The sequence below is a fragment of the Aplidium turbinatum genome, chromosome 2 (assembly GCF_918807975.1).
Source record: "Aplidium turbinatum chromosome 2, kaAplTurb1.1, whole genome shotgun sequence".
Classification (NCBI taxonomy): domain Eukaryota; kingdom Metazoa; phylum Chordata; class Ascidiacea; order Aplousobranchia; family Polyclinidae; genus Aplidium; species Aplidium turbinatum.
In genome coordinates, this window is record NC_137473.1 from 10584592 (window position 1) to 10601222 (window position 16631).

At 38.3% G+C, this 16631-nt stretch overlaps 2 protein-coding genes across 4 annotated transcripts in view; both read right to left on the reverse strand.

Moving 5' to 3' along the window:
- Window positions 1-15096, reverse strand: part of LOC145765125 (rho family-interacting cell polarization regulator 2-like) — a 31985-nt gene extending 16889 nt beyond the window's left edge. For 2 of the 3 annotated variants that reach the window (XM_082576879.1, XM_082576877.1), the window contains exons 1-10: window positions 14911-15096; window positions 13857-13917; window positions 6359-6615; window positions 4994-5150; window positions 4348-4485; window positions 3367-3525; window positions 3010-3085; window positions 2509-2532; window positions 1738-1840; window positions 1210-1304 (exon numbers count right to left, since the gene is read on the reverse strand). In XM_082576879.1, the coding sequence (XP_082433005.1) occupies window positions 1210-1304; window positions 1738-1840; window positions 2509-2532; window positions 3010-3085; window positions 3367-3525; window positions 4348-4485; window positions 4994-5150; window positions 6359-6599 (993 nt within the window). In that variant the 5' untranslated portion in view covers window positions 6600-6615; window positions 13857-13917; window positions 14911-15096. The remainder of the gene's footprint in view (window positions 1-1209; window positions 1305-1737; window positions 1841-2508; window positions 2533-3009; window positions 3086-3366; window positions 3526-4347; window positions 4486-4993; window positions 5151-6358; window positions 6616-13856; window positions 13918-14910) is intronic. The other variant, XM_082576878.1, reaches the window with a different exon arrangement.
- LOC145788317 (uncharacterized) lies at window positions 11763-12917 on the reverse strand. Its single transcript, XM_082600096.1, has one exon. The coding sequence runs from the start codon at window positions 12915-12917 to the stop codon at window positions 11763-11765; it is 1155 nt and encodes a 384-aa protein (XP_082456222.1).
- Window positions 15097-16631: the final 1535 nt, after the last annotated feature.

The window sequence follows — 16631 nt, forward strand, 5'->3', positions numbered from 1 at the left end:
CGATTGATATGAGATACTGAACTTCGGTTTGAGTGCAAAATCGCTTTGCAATGTTATCAGTTCCTCCTCAAGAATTTTATGTTCGGAAATATCACAAAATGGGTCGATTACCCTGTCAGGGATTTCTAACTGGACTACGTCTTGGAATCGAACTCCCATGTCTTTGTGTACTTCTTGAAGATGATTGTTGTACGTCTCTAAATCAACATCAGGTATGCCTTTGTCACTGGTATCAAGTTGTTGCAAGCTTGAGAATTGGAAAAATTCTCGTCTAGCTAAATTTCGTTGATACAAAACGAGCTTATTTCGTTACCCTAAAGGTATAATTTCAATTCATTAAAATATGTCTGACAAGTAGGCGATATCATTTCTCACAACCAGGACGTCATTCGCGAGGCCAGTGTCACGACTCTGAAGAAATTCCACGATAGTTTCAAACTGTGAATAAACTCCTGCAACGCCATTTCTCTGGGAAAGTCATCGTACTTTGCTGTGGACTAGTAGCCTAAGCGCTCAAAAGCTTCATCATTCTCATTGCACAATCGTTTGAATAAGCGTGTATTTAGAGCTTGCGCTTTAATTTTATTCACTGCTTTGATGACAGTGTTCAAAGATAGATTAAGACGAACGCTAGATCAAAATACTCTCGGATTGTAAGATCGGATTTGCGTCATCGGCCATCGCAGTGCTTCAAATTGTCATGCGTTACGACCTCAACTAACTTGTAAGGCGCTCCGAAGCGACGTTGCCAGCATAAATGCCACAATATCTGCCACAGAGCTCTTATAGTCACCGTCTTCTTTTGTATTACTTTGAAGCGAAACATGACAAACAATGCTTTGCAATCCTCTTCTTGTAACTGCCCGATTTACCTTCAGCGCCCCCCAATCGCCCACTTTATAGCCAGCGCCCCCTTCATGGTCGCAAACGCCCCCAGGGGGGCGCTGGCGCCCACTTTGGGAACCACTGAGCTAGATCGTTGTTATGCGGGGTGCTAAATTGGTAAATTCCAATAATTCTTTCTTTCATCCAGCTTTACGTTAGCTATGCAGCAACAATGCTATTCTATGAAATGCTTTGTTGCATACCAGGTACCCGGTGGCTTTTACGAGCAACATGCAAGTTCTAAAGTTAATCTACTATTTTAGAAAAAAGAGTAGTTTAGTATTAGTAGAATGTAAGTATCAGGTTAACCACCATCATGCACACCTCAGTACACCGAGCGATATCAGCCTTGATGAAGAGCATTGCCGCTCGACGACTCACTCTGGATGAACTCAGCGCTGACTTCAATTTCTTGGCTCCTGCAAGAAGAAACTTTTTGAACAAGGCGTATTTTTGTGATGCGTTGTATTTCACTTATTCCTAAGTTCCCAAACCAGATCAGAAACGCTTGTTTCTTTTTTCGGCTGCATTAACACTGAACAGATGACAGCAAATATTGAAGCAACGTGCTTGTTGTAAAGTTATATACACCATAATTTCATCGAATAAACATTGCTCAGCTACTGCTAGATAATAATATCGAAACGGGCTGTTATATGCAGTTAGTGGAGTGTTATATCTAGTCGTATCTGAGCCCTCTGGAAAGGGTTCGGACTCCTAAAATCATTTCCAGCCCGGGTCAAAGAGTACTTGTGGACCCCTTGTAAACGGTATGACTAGATGGCTATAACAAAACGGGAGCTTACAACTACATGCGTCAAAACTGGTTTAAAATGGAAAAGAAGCTTGTACCTTCTATGTAGCGTTGCTGCAGTGTGTATGCTTCAAACACCTCGTCGAGTTGTGTTTGATGAAACTGAAGCTTTTTTATGACTCTTTCCAAATGCTTGATAAGCTGAAAGTGAATTGGTTGCATTGATCCATTACTAATTGATTAAACAACACAACTTAGTTTAGTTGATTTGAATTCCATTGTTGAAATTGAAGGTCACTTATAAGCTCAGCAATGATCTGATTGTATAAGGCCAGACAGGTAGAAGAAAATCACACTGAAGTGGATCATTTTCAGGCTAAAAGACAGAGGGTATTAAAATTAAGTGTAATGGGTCTTGCTGCTTTCGTTGGGAAGCCATACTTTGGCTGATCAAATCATTAAAACATATTTCCTTTTCGATTGATCATGCTTGATCAGATGTGACTTCTGATATAAACTCCCTCTACTTTATTTGGTTCTTTTTTGTTTTTAGTACAAAATTGAAGGAGTTCATAAGCGAGGTCACAGCTGATCAAGCATGATCAATCGAAAAGGAAATATGTTTTAATGATTTGATCAGCCAAAGCAATAGCCCTATGCAAACCACTATCTAGGTTGACAAAAAGAAAACTTAAATTGTAATTTTAAAATCTAAGTTTGAAAGTAAAATAAGCGAAGAACACATGTACGAGATGTGCCGCTTGTTGCAGAATATCAATTCAGTTGCAGAATATTAATTCACAAATGAACGATTACTGGTTTACTTTAATCAATGAAAATTTATCTTGAAATTAACAGACCGCACATACCTTGTCTGAATCGTACGCTTGTGCCTGAAAGAGAAAACAACTTTTTGTAACAGACAAATTTGTAAACATTTAATACTTGCAGGTTATATAACAACTATATGTATATAAATGAACGCTTGCAACGTGACAGAGAATCATCTGCTCAGTACAATAGTGCATTAGCTTTGATTGATAAGTTAAAACAGCGACTCTCGGGGTGTGCGCTTGAGCAACGCATATCAAAGACAGCTCTCCGTTCAGCAGCACCAAATAGATGGAATAGCTCACAGACAACAACACTTCAACAATCGGAAACTACACTTTGTCAATCTCATTGACCGGGCTTGCGTCAGTGGTTCAAAGACTCTACAAGTATGCAAAACTGCCAGGATTAAGCTCTCAAAGTTTTCACTGTCCGAGGATAAACATTTCTTCAATCAATCAATTTAGGTTTGGTCTTCAGGCATTGACAATTTTTGGAGCCAACCTCGAAGCTAGTGATAAAATCTATAGGCTACTTACCGCATTCAGCACACTGGCTTCTTTTTTTCGGACTTGTAAAACATTTAGTTCTGCTGTGTTCACTGAGATCAACTCACTACAAAAACATGTTGAAAGAATTGAAATCTTCATATTAGAGATAAAAACATAAAATCGTTGCACTACAAAACATCACATAATCAAGCTAAGCGGACAAAAAGCAAAGCTGCAAAAATCACATTAGCAACATTGTTCAAGCGTCTTAATCCTAATCAATCGATGGTCAAATTAAACTGGAAATAAAAAATTGCTGAGAATTTTTGCATTAAGTCTACGTTGCAAAACATATGTGTAACGCAAATAAGATGAAATCTCTACAAAGAGTTCTAAGTTACCAACCTGACGCCTTTGTACACCGCGTGATACATTGAAAAGAAACGATCTGGCGATGGCACTTTGACATCTTTTGCACCAGAGCGGGATGAGACAGTGGAAGACATAAATGAGCAGGATGAGTTTGTGGGATTGCGGCCAAAGATGTCGTAACGTTTTCTCCAACTAAAAACAACGTTTTCATAAAGTGTCATATTGTTCTTGTTTAATGCTCAAACATTGCTGTTTTGAAATAACCCAGTGTGAATTTTTTGATGGTAGGCTACTTTTTAATTCCAAAACTTTCTCTATAACTGCCTTTTCATAGCAAGTAACCAATTGCTTCATTCTCTGCAAGAAAATGCAAGGTTTGTTTCACACTTTATCAATTTATGAAAGCTTTACTATATCATAGCTCTTGACAAGGCCTTTGAGGATAATTTTGGCCGGAACCAATGAGATTCTCATGCCCCAAATTAAGACATTTCTATGAAAAATGTACTATATTAAAAAAATATGCGCTAGTTTCTTTAAGTTTTCAGGCCCCTTGAAAAGGTAAAGATCCCTAAAAATATTCCGGGCCGGATCCAAAAGTACCCATTGGACCTCCCTGTCAACGCAACTAGCTCTCGATATAATTAATATTGGTGATTTTCTCAAGCACACAGTCAAAGATGTCAATTACAGTTGCAACATATAAATGTTGCTAATCTTGATAAATACTATCCCAACAAAAATGTGAAATCTCAAGTAAAGGCTACACATTACAAAGCAAAACAAAGATTTGCGTATGTAAGTGGGCAGCTGATTCTCTTGCTGTGGGTTTGCCACACGCTTTCGGTGCGAAAGTTATTTATTTGATATAAACCGTCCTTATTTCACTAAACCGGCTGCATACTGTTCAAAACAACTTGCCGAGGTAACTAAAACCTAAAGCTAGCACGGCCTACTTTCTTCATACAACACTGTCACGAGTTTATCAAAGTAATGAACATGAAATCTTCTTACCTTTGTGCTAGCTTTCTTTCTGTGCTACGTGTTGTTGGTGCAGATAGAGTGCGGGATATAGTTGAATGTGAGCCTGGAGGGTTGGCAATTGAATTTTGAAGCGAATGACCAGAAAAAAGGGATAGTGACGCAGAATGTCTGCATGTAATTAAAACATCAAATTAGCATATTAAGAATTGTTGACGATTCACTTGGGACGACACACTTCAACTCTTGTTGTCTGCTACTCAATCATTCTCAACAGAAAGTGGTTAAGCCGACTAACAAGAGCGGCGCTAAAAATAGAAAATTAAAACAAAGTTTAAAATAAGCAACGTAGGAAAAATCTTATTCTTTGAAATAAGCCAACTGTATAAAAACACCCGTTTTTTTGGGAATAAAATTCATTGTGCGTTGCAATAGATGTTTTATGCAAGTACCGGTACGTAAAAAAGCAATTTGTAACTTGTGCGTTTTAACCTCACAAAAATCAGATTAGCTCTGTCTTCATTTTAAATATGGCGGGTAGGCTATTGCTTCTGAAGACCACTGCACATCACTTTATAATGAAATCTGCATCTGTGTAAGCTAAATGAAATTTTCATGGTGCAAGTGGAAGCAGGCTGCTTGCACAAAGTAGGCTACGAAATACAAGACATCCACTTACAAAGGGTGATTAAGAAGAGTCGAATGAGGCGAAGAATATTCTTTCACAGACGATATTCTGCGTAACTTTTTGACACTGTTGCTTCTTGATTTTCCTACAGACTTGTTTTTGTTAGCTTGCTCAGACACTGATTCCCATGGCAACAACCTCAATGACGCTGCAAAAGTATAAAGTTATTTTATTGTGTTCAAGTATAAGCACCCAAAGATTTCTTATAACAGAAGCTAGGCCTATGGTTAAACTGATAAACAACACTGTATATGGTAGGTAGGCTACATCATAACTAGTTAAACTTCTATTGTTAAATCCCATCACAGCAGCCAAAAATGCGAATAGAAAGTTCCCTTGCAGACTATGTCTGTTGTGATCAAGCCATATTGGCTACTAACTACAGCATCTTTACTATGCCCTCAGGAAATATCAGCTAGAAACAGCCATTTGTTTCACCAATCCTTTCACCAGTGCGGTCACACGTTACTGGAGAATATGCCGAAACCAATCAAAAAGATTTGGCAACGCTTCAATAAGCTATATGATGAACTGCTAAATAACGTCAACAATCAATTGGTCGTGTTACGTCTCGTCGTGTCATCTTTGCAAATAAAAGCTCGAACAGCTACAAGAATTAGAGACAGTCAGTTCTAAAAATAAACATTACAACCGTGAAATATGAGCTGGTGTAACGCATTACGCAAGCAATCTTATGGAAAGGTAGTTTCTGAATTTTTTTTAAAAAAATGTTGAGAAAAGACTATGCAGTACTATGTTGGATGCTTCGTAATTAACATTAAACAGCAAATTCATATAAAACAATGTTTTAAATTTAATCGTTCACTTATTTCGCGTTGTGATCTTCACTTCAAGGAAATTGTAGTTTTGTGTTACACAACATGATCCAACCACAAAATCTTGATTTCTTACATTGATTCAACGTCTGAACATATCTATATCAATAACTTAACAGATTTTGCAAGGATGAGACCAAAGCTGCCAAGGTTGAGCTTCAAACGAAACTTTTATCCATAAAATATTTCATCTGTTAACTATGTACTGAAAACAGCTAAAGACACAACAGTGGTTCATAAAGAATATAAAACGTTTTGAACATTTGATTGTGGAAGTCGTTATTCTCGGGCTGCGAACGATTCTTTGAAAGTTTGATCTAGCAGTTTCCGTAACATGGCATGCTCAAGCGCCGAACCAGCGATTCTTGTTCTTGCGTTTTTTTGGGCACAAAGTCGACGGTTGACCAGCCGAGTTATCGGAGGGACAAAAAAAAAATACAGGAGTTCTTATTGGCGTATCTCAACCTTAAAATATGACTGCAAGTTAAAGCATACAATGCATTTACCAATAAAACCTCACCGGTGGCATCAGTCGTCGCAAACACATCGTCGTTGTCATCACTAGTAGCAGTTCTTATCATTCGCTCGTTCGACTTTGTCTCTTCATCACCGTATATGTTAATACTGTTGTACAGGTCTAAAGAATCCACTTTTTTTTCTTTTATTGAAGGAGTCCTCTTCTTAAAACTTAGCCGTTTCTTTCGAGGTGATGTTGACATTGAAGAGTTTTTATTGCAACAAACCTCCGCACGTAAAGGCATGTCTATTACACAAGGTCTATGAAAAAAACAAAGGTAATTTCTCTGCTTACTTTTTAGTGGATTCACCATTCAATGAGAGCATACCGCTTAAAAATTATTGTCGCTTGACCTGGAATAAAAAGAAACTGAGTAGGCAAAACCAGGTGGCACAAATTAGCGTGGTAAACATGAGCCTCAGTAGTAGGGCTGTTGGAAATAAAACGAAATTATTCAGAATCAGTTTAATTCGAACCTTTCCTTTTTCGTTTAAGCGTTATCACTCAAGAATGGCGATGCTTTGAAAGATTACAATGAAAGACAACTTGAGAGCAGCGTGTCCTTGGGCTCAACATGCAAGACACGTAAACCTACTTTTGCTTCATGTTCTGTACGAAAAATGGCACGATCGTTGATAATATGATCAGCAATCAATTCCTCGTCATCACGCTTGTGAAAAAGGTGCCAAATTTAAAACGAAACCCATGCAAAGAATTTTATGTCGAAACAAAGTCGGCCACTTCTAAATTTTGAAACATGTCTCTGCTAAACACTCTCTAGTCCGAATAAATGGATATGGTTTTTCGTGGATTCAACAATATGACCGACCAAAACAAAGAATTAGGCTAGGAATCAAAACAAAATGTTTTAAGCAGCCATATCACTATCAGATTGTCCCACTGCTCTGATTACAGACGACTGCTGCTGTGCAAACAAATGCACTCATTTGTCATCCAACGAACAAATAGAAGGCTTGCGTGGGATGCAATTTAGCATAAACAATTTAGAGTAACCTAGTTGTTAAATGAAATTAGACAAAGTAAATTATTATACAGCACAGCAGAGTGGTGCAAGCATAGCTTAAAGTTCTAGTCAAAATATTAAGAAAATTGTAAATATGATATTCTACAAATTCTACCGTAAAGCTGACTCTGGGGTTGATTGATACAATAACCAGTTCCATTAATGATAAAGCTCAGTCTAAACTTGCAAAACCTCTACATTTGAAACCCGCACTTCTTCTGTTTTTGTTTAGAGCTTTTTGATTGTTATGGTTTGTTTTATGTCGCTTTACAACATCTATGGTCTTTTAGCGACAGTCATTATTATAATAGCTATTTAGCACAGTTAGAACACAACAGGGCATAGTGAAGGGTGCAATACGACACAACACAACATAATACGATACAGTAGTTTAAACACATCATTAGTGGAAAAGAAATTCTTGTAGGAGGTTAGGCCCACGAAAGTCAGGTACTTCTTTGGAATTGCACGCTTGGTGTTACAAACTGAAACAAAATAAGGAAAGCCCAGCCAGCAAATCAATCGCCTTCCACACCGACTCAATGTCCGAAGACGCTGAATCAATGTAAAAAGCGATCGATCTCTGGCTGGGAGCAGACACGACACGGGTGCACTACAGTATAACGTGGATGATTACAGTGATTAAAACAATAATTCAAATGAGCTTATTGCAGGAGTTTATAAAAGCCAGCAGATGTGTAGTAGTCGGACGATTTTCAGCAAAATTTTTCACCGATATGTTTATTCCATGCTTGCTCAGATTTTGTTCAAGACACTTCCTTTGAGTTGCATATTTACTGCAATGAAATAGAAAATGATTCACAGTCTCAGGGGTCATACATGCGTCGCATAGTCCAGAAGTGTGGCATCCGATCTTGAAGAGGTGTTGGTTTAAACGGCAGTGACCGGTGATGAGTCTAAAAACGGTTGGATGGTCAGGCACTTTGTTTGTTCCTGCACTTTTGGTGTCAGGATATATAGATTTGTAGAGTTGGCCTGTGGTACTGTTTATATAATGATTATTCCATTTTTGCAGAGCTAGATCTTTGGTGAGGTTTTTGACTTCGCTTAGGCTGAGTTTTGTGTTTGCGGAGATGGGGGTAATGGCTGATGTTGGTATTGCTGGTATGGCTCCTGAAGCAAGTTTTGCTAAGAAATCAGCAGTTTCGTTTCCAGGAATGCCTACATGACTAGGAACCCATAAAAACTTTACTTTTGTTGTATTTGATATAATGCTGGAGTGAAGCAGAAGTATGTCATTGATTAAGCTGTGTTTTGTCCAAGTTGGATTTGAAATCGTCCGTAGTGCACTTAAGCAGTCGCTAATGATGACCGACTTACTTTGTTTGGTCTCTTTTATCCATATAAGTGCAGCCTTTATTGCAAACAGTTCGGCACTGAACACAGATGCGGATCTATTAATTGTGAAACAGCGTTTTATTCCATGGCGGTTTACAAAAAAGGAAGATCCGGTTTTCGTGTTGGTCTTGGATCCGTCTGTATATATGTTGAGAAATTCTGAGTAATTTTTTGTGAGGTGCTCAGCGACTATTCCAGAGATGGCATTTGGATGGTCAAGCTGGGAGGTTTCAGTTACAAGGGTGTAGTCAGTTGTGGGTATATAGACTTCCCAGGGTGGGATAGATGGTTCTTGGATGAGGTTTACGGTAATATTCGTGTCTATTGTCTCGGTGAGGGAATGGAATGGTTGGTAGTTACTTGTGTTGATCAAATTTCTTGGCAAACTTTCCTCGAGGATGTCATGTGCTGGGTGGCGTAAAAATGTCAGAATGTGGGCTTTGTAGTTTAGACAAAGTTGCTCGTATCTAAGTGACAAGGGTAATTCATTGCAGTAGTGTTGTAGGTTTGAAATTGGGGTACTTTTCATTGCTCTGGAGCATATTCTTAGAGCTTCATTTTGTAATGTCAGAATTGGTTGGAGTGTGGTTTTGTTTGTGGCAAAATATGCTTCCATACCATATTCAATAACCGATCGTATTATGGCTCTGTAGATGCCAAGCATTGCTGATTTTCCTGCTCCCCAGTTTGTGCCCTTCAGTACACGAAGAACATTTAGTCTTGATTTGGATTTTTCTGCAACATGTTTAGCATGGATGCTATACTTTCCATTTGACTGAAAAGTGATTCCAAGGTATTTGTAGTCTTTTTTGATGGGGATTAACGATTTTTTTATTTCGAGTGTACACGGATCATATTTACGTTTGTTTGTAAACAGCACAACCGCTGATTTGTTTGCGGAGATCTTGAAGCCCCATTTATCACACCAGTCTTTGGTTTTTGAAAAGTCAGATTTGATTATATTAGACAGAGTTGAGATGTCTTCACCTGTTTTCCAAAAACAGAAGTCATCTGCAAAAAGTGCTGTAGAAGAGGTAATTAAGTTTGGTAAATCGTTGATCGCTACGTTGAATAGTAATGGACTAATAACGCTGCCTTGAGGAATTCCGTTTTCTAGTTTTCTTGTGGTAGATAAAGCTTTGACAACCTTGACTTGAAAGGTACGATTTGACAGGAAAGATTTGATCCAAGATAGCATGGCTCCTTTAATCCCTAAGTCATATAGTTTTAGGAGGACTGCGTCGTGATAGACCATATCATAAGCTTTCTCAAGGTCTAGAAATACTGTTTGTACTGATTCACCGCAAGATAAGGATTTTTGGATGGTGTCGTGGAGTCTGATAATATGATCTGTCGTTCGACGTCTTTTTCTGAATCCAGACTGTTGAAGATGAAGTAGATTGTTTTGTTCTAGATACCATCTGAGGCGATTAGTTACTATTTTCTCCATAGTTTTGCAAAGGGTGCTGGTTAAAGAAATTGGTCTGTAGGAGGAGGGTATACCCGTTGGTTTGTTTGGCTTATGAATTGGGATGATGATTGAATGTTTCCATTTGAGTGGCAGTGTACCTGTTGACCAGACGTAGTTAAAGAAGTCGAGGAGGATATTCAAACTGCAAGGGGGTAGATGACATAACATTTGATAATAAATGCCGTCCACTCCTGCGGCAGTGTTTTTATTACCTTTTAGGACTGTCTTCAACTCGTTCATTTGCAGGGGTGAATTGTAAGATTTATTGTAGAAATGGGTTGCCAGTTTTGATTGTAGATTGTTCGAAATTGAAAGACTGGAATTTTCACGGAATGTTTTTGAATAGTTGGTTGAGCTGCTAACTGAGAGAAATTGATCTGCAAGGATGTTGGCTTTGTTGGTATCATTTTCTGCTTTAGTGGCAAGAGTGGGAATTCTTTTGGTTTCCTTTATGCCTGAAAATTTTTTAATAATTTTCCACACTTTGTCAAGCTTTGTTTTACTATCGAGGGAACAGCAGAAACTGTTCCAGCTTTCTTTTTTTGCTTGGATGATGGTTTTTCTGGCAATTGCTCGTAGGCGTTTAAAGGCTTGGATGTCTGTTGGGTGTCTGGTACGATGAAGACGTTGTAGTGCTATTTTTTTGTTCCTTACTGCTCGTTTACAATCGTCATTCCACCATGGAACGCCATTTAATTTGAATGGTTTGGTTTTAGGAATTGCTATAGACGCGCAGAGTTGGATAGTTTCGGAGAGGTTTTGGTTAAATGTATTTATATCATTTGAGACAACAGAAGAATTTAGATTTTCATGGCATAATTTGGAATACTTTGCCCAATCAGCTCTTTGAAATGCCCATGATGGTACAAACTCTGCATTATCTGGGGAAGAAACATTGACTGTAGTAGCGACTATGCAGTGGTCACTACCCAAAAATTCATTGGTGACATCGGTGATGCATTTGTGCCCAAGGGAAGTAGAAACAATAGTGAGGTCTAGAGTGTTCCATCGGATTTCCGGCTTATTTAAAGACATGTGGGTGGGAACAGTGGTGTTGAGGATTACTGCATCATGATTTTCAATTTGTTCAAGTAGAGCATACCCTCTATTATTATTGTTGTTGCACCCCCACATGACATGGTGGGCATTGAAATCACCGCAAATTAATAATTTATTATGGTTATTGAAAATACAGTTTATTTGGTCACCTGCAAATGCGTTGGTGGGTGGGTTATATATACTGCATACAGTTAGGTGTTCGATTTTAATTGCAATAATTTCCAGCCGTGGGTCTGCATCCGGGATGGGTAGCTCTGTAAAGGAGATATTTCTTTTAATGCAGATTCCGACACCACCTCCTTTTCCCAAGTAAGCAGGTCTGTCTTTTCTGTAGAGATGATATCCAATAATATTAGGGGAGTATTTAGGAGTTAGGTGTGTTTCTTGTAAGCAAATGATATCCGGTGGGGTTTGTGAGCTTGCTATTAGTTGATTCAATTCCGGGATTTTCCTATAAATTGACCGACAGTTCCACTGCCACACTTTGAGAAACATTAAATTATTAGTGATTTTAACATGTCCGAGTTTGTTAGAAATCCCATTCTAGAACCTGCTGCATCGGCGATAATTTGAAAAATGTCAATTTCTTTATTTTGGCTTTGAGCGTACGTTGTCTTGGTAATCACTTCTGCTAAAAAGGCAAGAAATAAGATTGGGTTATTTATAAAGTGGCCGCCCTCGTCTCCTACATTGGTTGGTTTAGAGGGTCCGGGTTTTTCCATTGTGACTGGAGTTATATTTATACCGTCATTAGTTTGGTTAGAGGATAGATTTTTATTCAATTGGTTTGTTTGAGTTGTGCTTGCTACAAGAGGAGGGAAGTCCAGATCATAACTTGGCATTTCTGTATTTACAGTTCTTTGCTGCTTGCAGGCTTCAGCGTATGTTAGGTTCTTAGTAGTTTTCATTTTCTGAATGGCTTTTTCTTTCAAGTACTTGGGGCAGTTTTTAGAAATAGCGACGTGATTTCCACCACAATTTGAGCATTTTACTGCTATACTTGGGCATTCATCATGCCTGTGTTGTTCACCGCATCGGAGACATTTGGTTTTAGATCTGCACAATTTTGCTATGTGTCCAAATCGATTGCAGTTGTAACATCTTAAGGGTTTTGGAATGTATTGCGAGACTCTAAAACGTTGGTAACCTATTTTTATTGAGTCTGGTAGTGATTTGCTATTGAAGATTAATAATACAGTGGTAGATGCAATTAGTTCAGACGAGTCAGAATTTCTTTTATTAAACCTTTTAACCGACCTTATGTTCGCATCCTTCAGCGCCGCAAGAATATCTCCATCCTCCATGCCGAGAGGAACATTATATATTACTCCACTTGCTCCAGGTGGTCTTTTGGCGTAGGCGGTGATCGGAATGTTGATGGTGTTTCCATCTGTCAGTGTCTTGGTTTTGAGGATAACCTCTATCTGGCTTGGGTTTGCATTTATCTGAAGTCCTCCATCTTGTCTTGCTGAGCAGGATTTGTATTCGCCTATTAGATATTGCAGACATCGGTCGATCAGTATCGGCGAGTACATTTTTAATGTTTTTTTTTGCTCTCCCGGCTGGTTCAATTTCAATATGACTGTAGTAGTATTGTTGCCATTTTCGTCTGGGTTGTATTCCGTTTGGTATTCCTCTTCGGAATGCATTCGTTTTCTTTTTAGAGACGGCGTCTCCTTCTTGTTTTCTGGGTCGTCTGTCTCCAGTTTGGTTGAGTTGATTTAAAATTGAAAGCTCAAATTTGTATTTCAGACTGCACTTTCCTTCTTGTTTTGCACCGCGCAAAACACTTGCTTCTCTGGGCAACTTGCAACCAAAAAATCGGCTAAGCTTACTAGAGGAAATCTCACAACCTTCCTCTAGCTTGAAAACTCTAGACGTTCTTGTTTAGAGCTTCTGTTGCATGATTCTCAAATCTCACCACGTCAGGCTACAGTTCTTCACTTATCTAAACTCATTCCCAATCAGCAAGTTTCGTTGGCCTTTCATACATCGATTCAAAGTTACCGGTTGTAGATGTTGAATCTATATATCAAAGACCTGATTTGTCTGGAAGGTTTATTTCTGTCAATCCTCAGTAAACTGATCCCTAAATCAGCATTTCCAGTATATTGCTTCAAGCTCAAAGTGCAGAACGCAACAAACTCAGCAAAGTGAAGGCTGAACCAACTTTTGTTTCGCAAGAGGTGTCTGAGAAACTTCGCAAGAACAAAAAAGGCAAAAAGATTAACTGAAGATAAGCTCTGACACCCCAAATTGTAATCATTGCACTCCAGTGCTGATTTAAAATTCCCAGAAGCCAAATAAAAAAGGTAATTTGGGACAAGCTGCAATTCGTATTTAGTTTTCTTGCTTCAGTTTGATATCTGTAAGCTGCTTTCGATCAATTGAAAAGATGGTCAAGAGAAAACGATTGATATAATGAACTGTGGCAAGACGACGGCAATAAATTTTGGGTCAATCATTTGATAAAATTTCATCAATGTATTAATGAGACTTAGATAGGTTATTTTATAGAGGCTCTGTCTGCACTTATTGTTCTAATTACGCACTTTCATTTGCTTTTAAGGAGTACGCAGCTGACTTACTTTACATTATTTTCGCTTTTGGCACTTTCAAATTGGGTTAAGTTCGGTGTGTTAGCTGTCTCTAGAAAATGTTCTCGTTTTTAAACCCTGTTTGACGCTTTTGAAACACTTTCCAATAAATAACATGGCTCATGTGGTGCTCTTTAAAACTCACTTTTTCGTTTTAGTCGACATTCTACGAATACAGTAGATACAAATTTGGAAAAGCTTCAATTGGTACAGCAGGCCAATTTTCGGTTAATCTATGCTAATTTTCGGTTATTGGTTACAGTGAATTTTCGGTTAATCTAATTGCTACGTCAAAAACTAACATAGACCAGATATTCGCTTGGATGATCGTAAAGCAAATAAATGTGGCTAAATCTCAATTTAAAAAAATCATCTTTTCCTCTCAATCAGCGATGAACAGATTCACCTAAAAAGCAAAACTATTTTCAAGAAAGCAATAACAGCTGAAGCTCTCACAGAATCATATTTTTTCGTGTAATCTGCTGTGAGAAGTTGTTCACATTGTCTTAGTAAATTCTTGCGTTTCCGATGCCAACTGACCAGTCGTGATTGTTAAGATTGGTAGTTTGACTTCGTAGCCGACATTCTTAAGAAAATTATTGAAATGCTACAGAAATTCGTAAGAGTTTAGGCAAAAATAAATAAATAGGCCTACTGTTAATAGGCTACTACAAAAATGCTCGGAGTGCTCCAAGCATGGAGTAAATTATATCAAAGACAATTGGCTACAGTTTATTAAAAACCTAAACAGGCTGTTTTACCCTGATTGGGATCATCAGAAGCTTCTGAAAATCATGCTAAACAACAAATCGGTAATACTTAAAAAAGTATTGGATATTAAAACCTTTGTACTGTCTGCAGAAAATAATATTACAAGAGCTCCCGCCAGCGGATGTGATGCCCTTTGTATTTAATTCAAGGATGGTGTGACAACGTTAGTTGTCGACAGTGGAACAGCCGCGTTGTAAAATATCAGTTTCTTGAACGTTCCAGGTCGAAATCTGGTGTCGACAATCTTCGTTTCGCATTTTAATATGCTACTTACAGGAGAGACCGCTTGGACGTGACTGTTCTTCTACTTCAAATGGTGTGCTTGGTCTGAGAAACTGGATGACGAATCAATTCAGTGGCTGCTCAAACATGAGTCGCCGGCGCTGCTCAAAAGTGATTAAAGCCCCTTGATCCTTGAAGGCGAAGAAGATAAAGGTTCATACGAAGAAGACCAGGGGGTGCCGCATCAGCCTCAACTAAGACGTCTCTCTAAAAACTAAACTAAAAAACTACCTGAAATAGGCCTAACAACATTTGTGACGCCATAGAGAAACAAAATGTACTGCACCACCAATGGATCCTGAAAAAAAACAAAGTAAATTCTATCAAAAAATGAAGAACCCAAAATCTAAACATTAAACTTATGTTTAGCAAACCTATCGAAATCTATAGGCCTACTCACTACTGTCTTCAGTGCTATGAATGCAGTTAGCGTTTCTGCGTTTGTAACACTGGACATAAAGACAGGTACCGTAGAATTACAGTTTTCAAAGCGTTTAAGGCGTATCTACATTTTGGACTGTGTATTTTTTTATCAGATTAACTTGGCGTTCCAACTATTCTGCTCCAAAGTTTATTCGTTTTTAAGTATTTCAGTTTAAATTTAGTCCAATGACGCATTTACTCACCAATTTAAAACGCTGTTTCAGAAGGTGGCTACAATCGACTTTCAGTCTGGCCACCTTCTACTTCTCTTGTAGACCTCTGCTATGTTTGGCATATAATAAGCTTATTTTTCGTTGTGACCAGTGGCTCCGAAAGGGGGGAAGTCGGGCCAGTTTTCCCCCTAGCAAAACATTGTAAAGGAAAAACGAGTAGCTTTTTTGTTTTTGCACTTTTGAGGGGGGCCCATTTTTAGTAGGCTACTAAAGTAAAAATGTACCAACTAAATAATCAACAAATTCTTAAATGAAGTACGTAGTTCCAATAAGTATTTCTCAATCATTGTAAATGTCACTCTCGATGCTTCTCATCAAGAACAAATCCTTTTCGTGTTAAGGTAGGCGATGTTGAACAGCTTCAAGACGTAAAATCTGAAGCTGAAATGATTTCTGTATCACTGAACGGTTTCGATTGTATTGATAGTTTCAACTTGAAAACTGATGCTGTTTTAGCTAAGCGGGAACTAGTTTTGCTTGACAACTGAACTTTAACTTCAAAATTTGCGTTGGCCAGGCATAGGATGTTGTATCCAACATAAGTTATCTGGGAAAGTTAAAGGTATCAGTCCAAGCACGATTAAAGAAAGTAAATCCTGTATATTTTTTGTTTATGGATGATCATCATCATCAGTCATCATCTCCGCCTGCAGCAGATTGCGCATCAACATGAGTTATTTGCTTCCTAGAGTGGCGATTTTGAGCCAGCTCGCCCAGTGTCGCCAAGTTGAGTCCGGTCCATGATTGGATGCTGTCTTGCCATCGTTTTGGTTGTCTGCCACGTTTTCTTTTTCTTTCTGTGCAAACTTTGCTGATTCCGAATTGTGATCTTTTAGTGTGGCCGAACAGTTTTAAAACTTTTGATTTTATTATTGCTGCAATTGGATGTAATTTTGTCATAGTTAAAAGATCTTCTGTTTTTGTGTGGTCAAGTAGCCTTTTGTTGGTCAATGGTCATGCTTCTCATGATGTGATTTTGGAAGGTAGTGAGTTTTTTTCTTTATTTGAGTTTTTTGATTATGGATGTTGTTGCTTAGGCTAAATCTAGTTGGAATTC

What these genes read in the sequence shown, in the direction of transcription:
- LOC145788317 (XM_082600096.1), bottom strand. Translation starts at nt 12,917, where the DNA reads ATGCATTCCGAAGAGGAATACCAAACGGAATACAACCCAGACGAAAAT.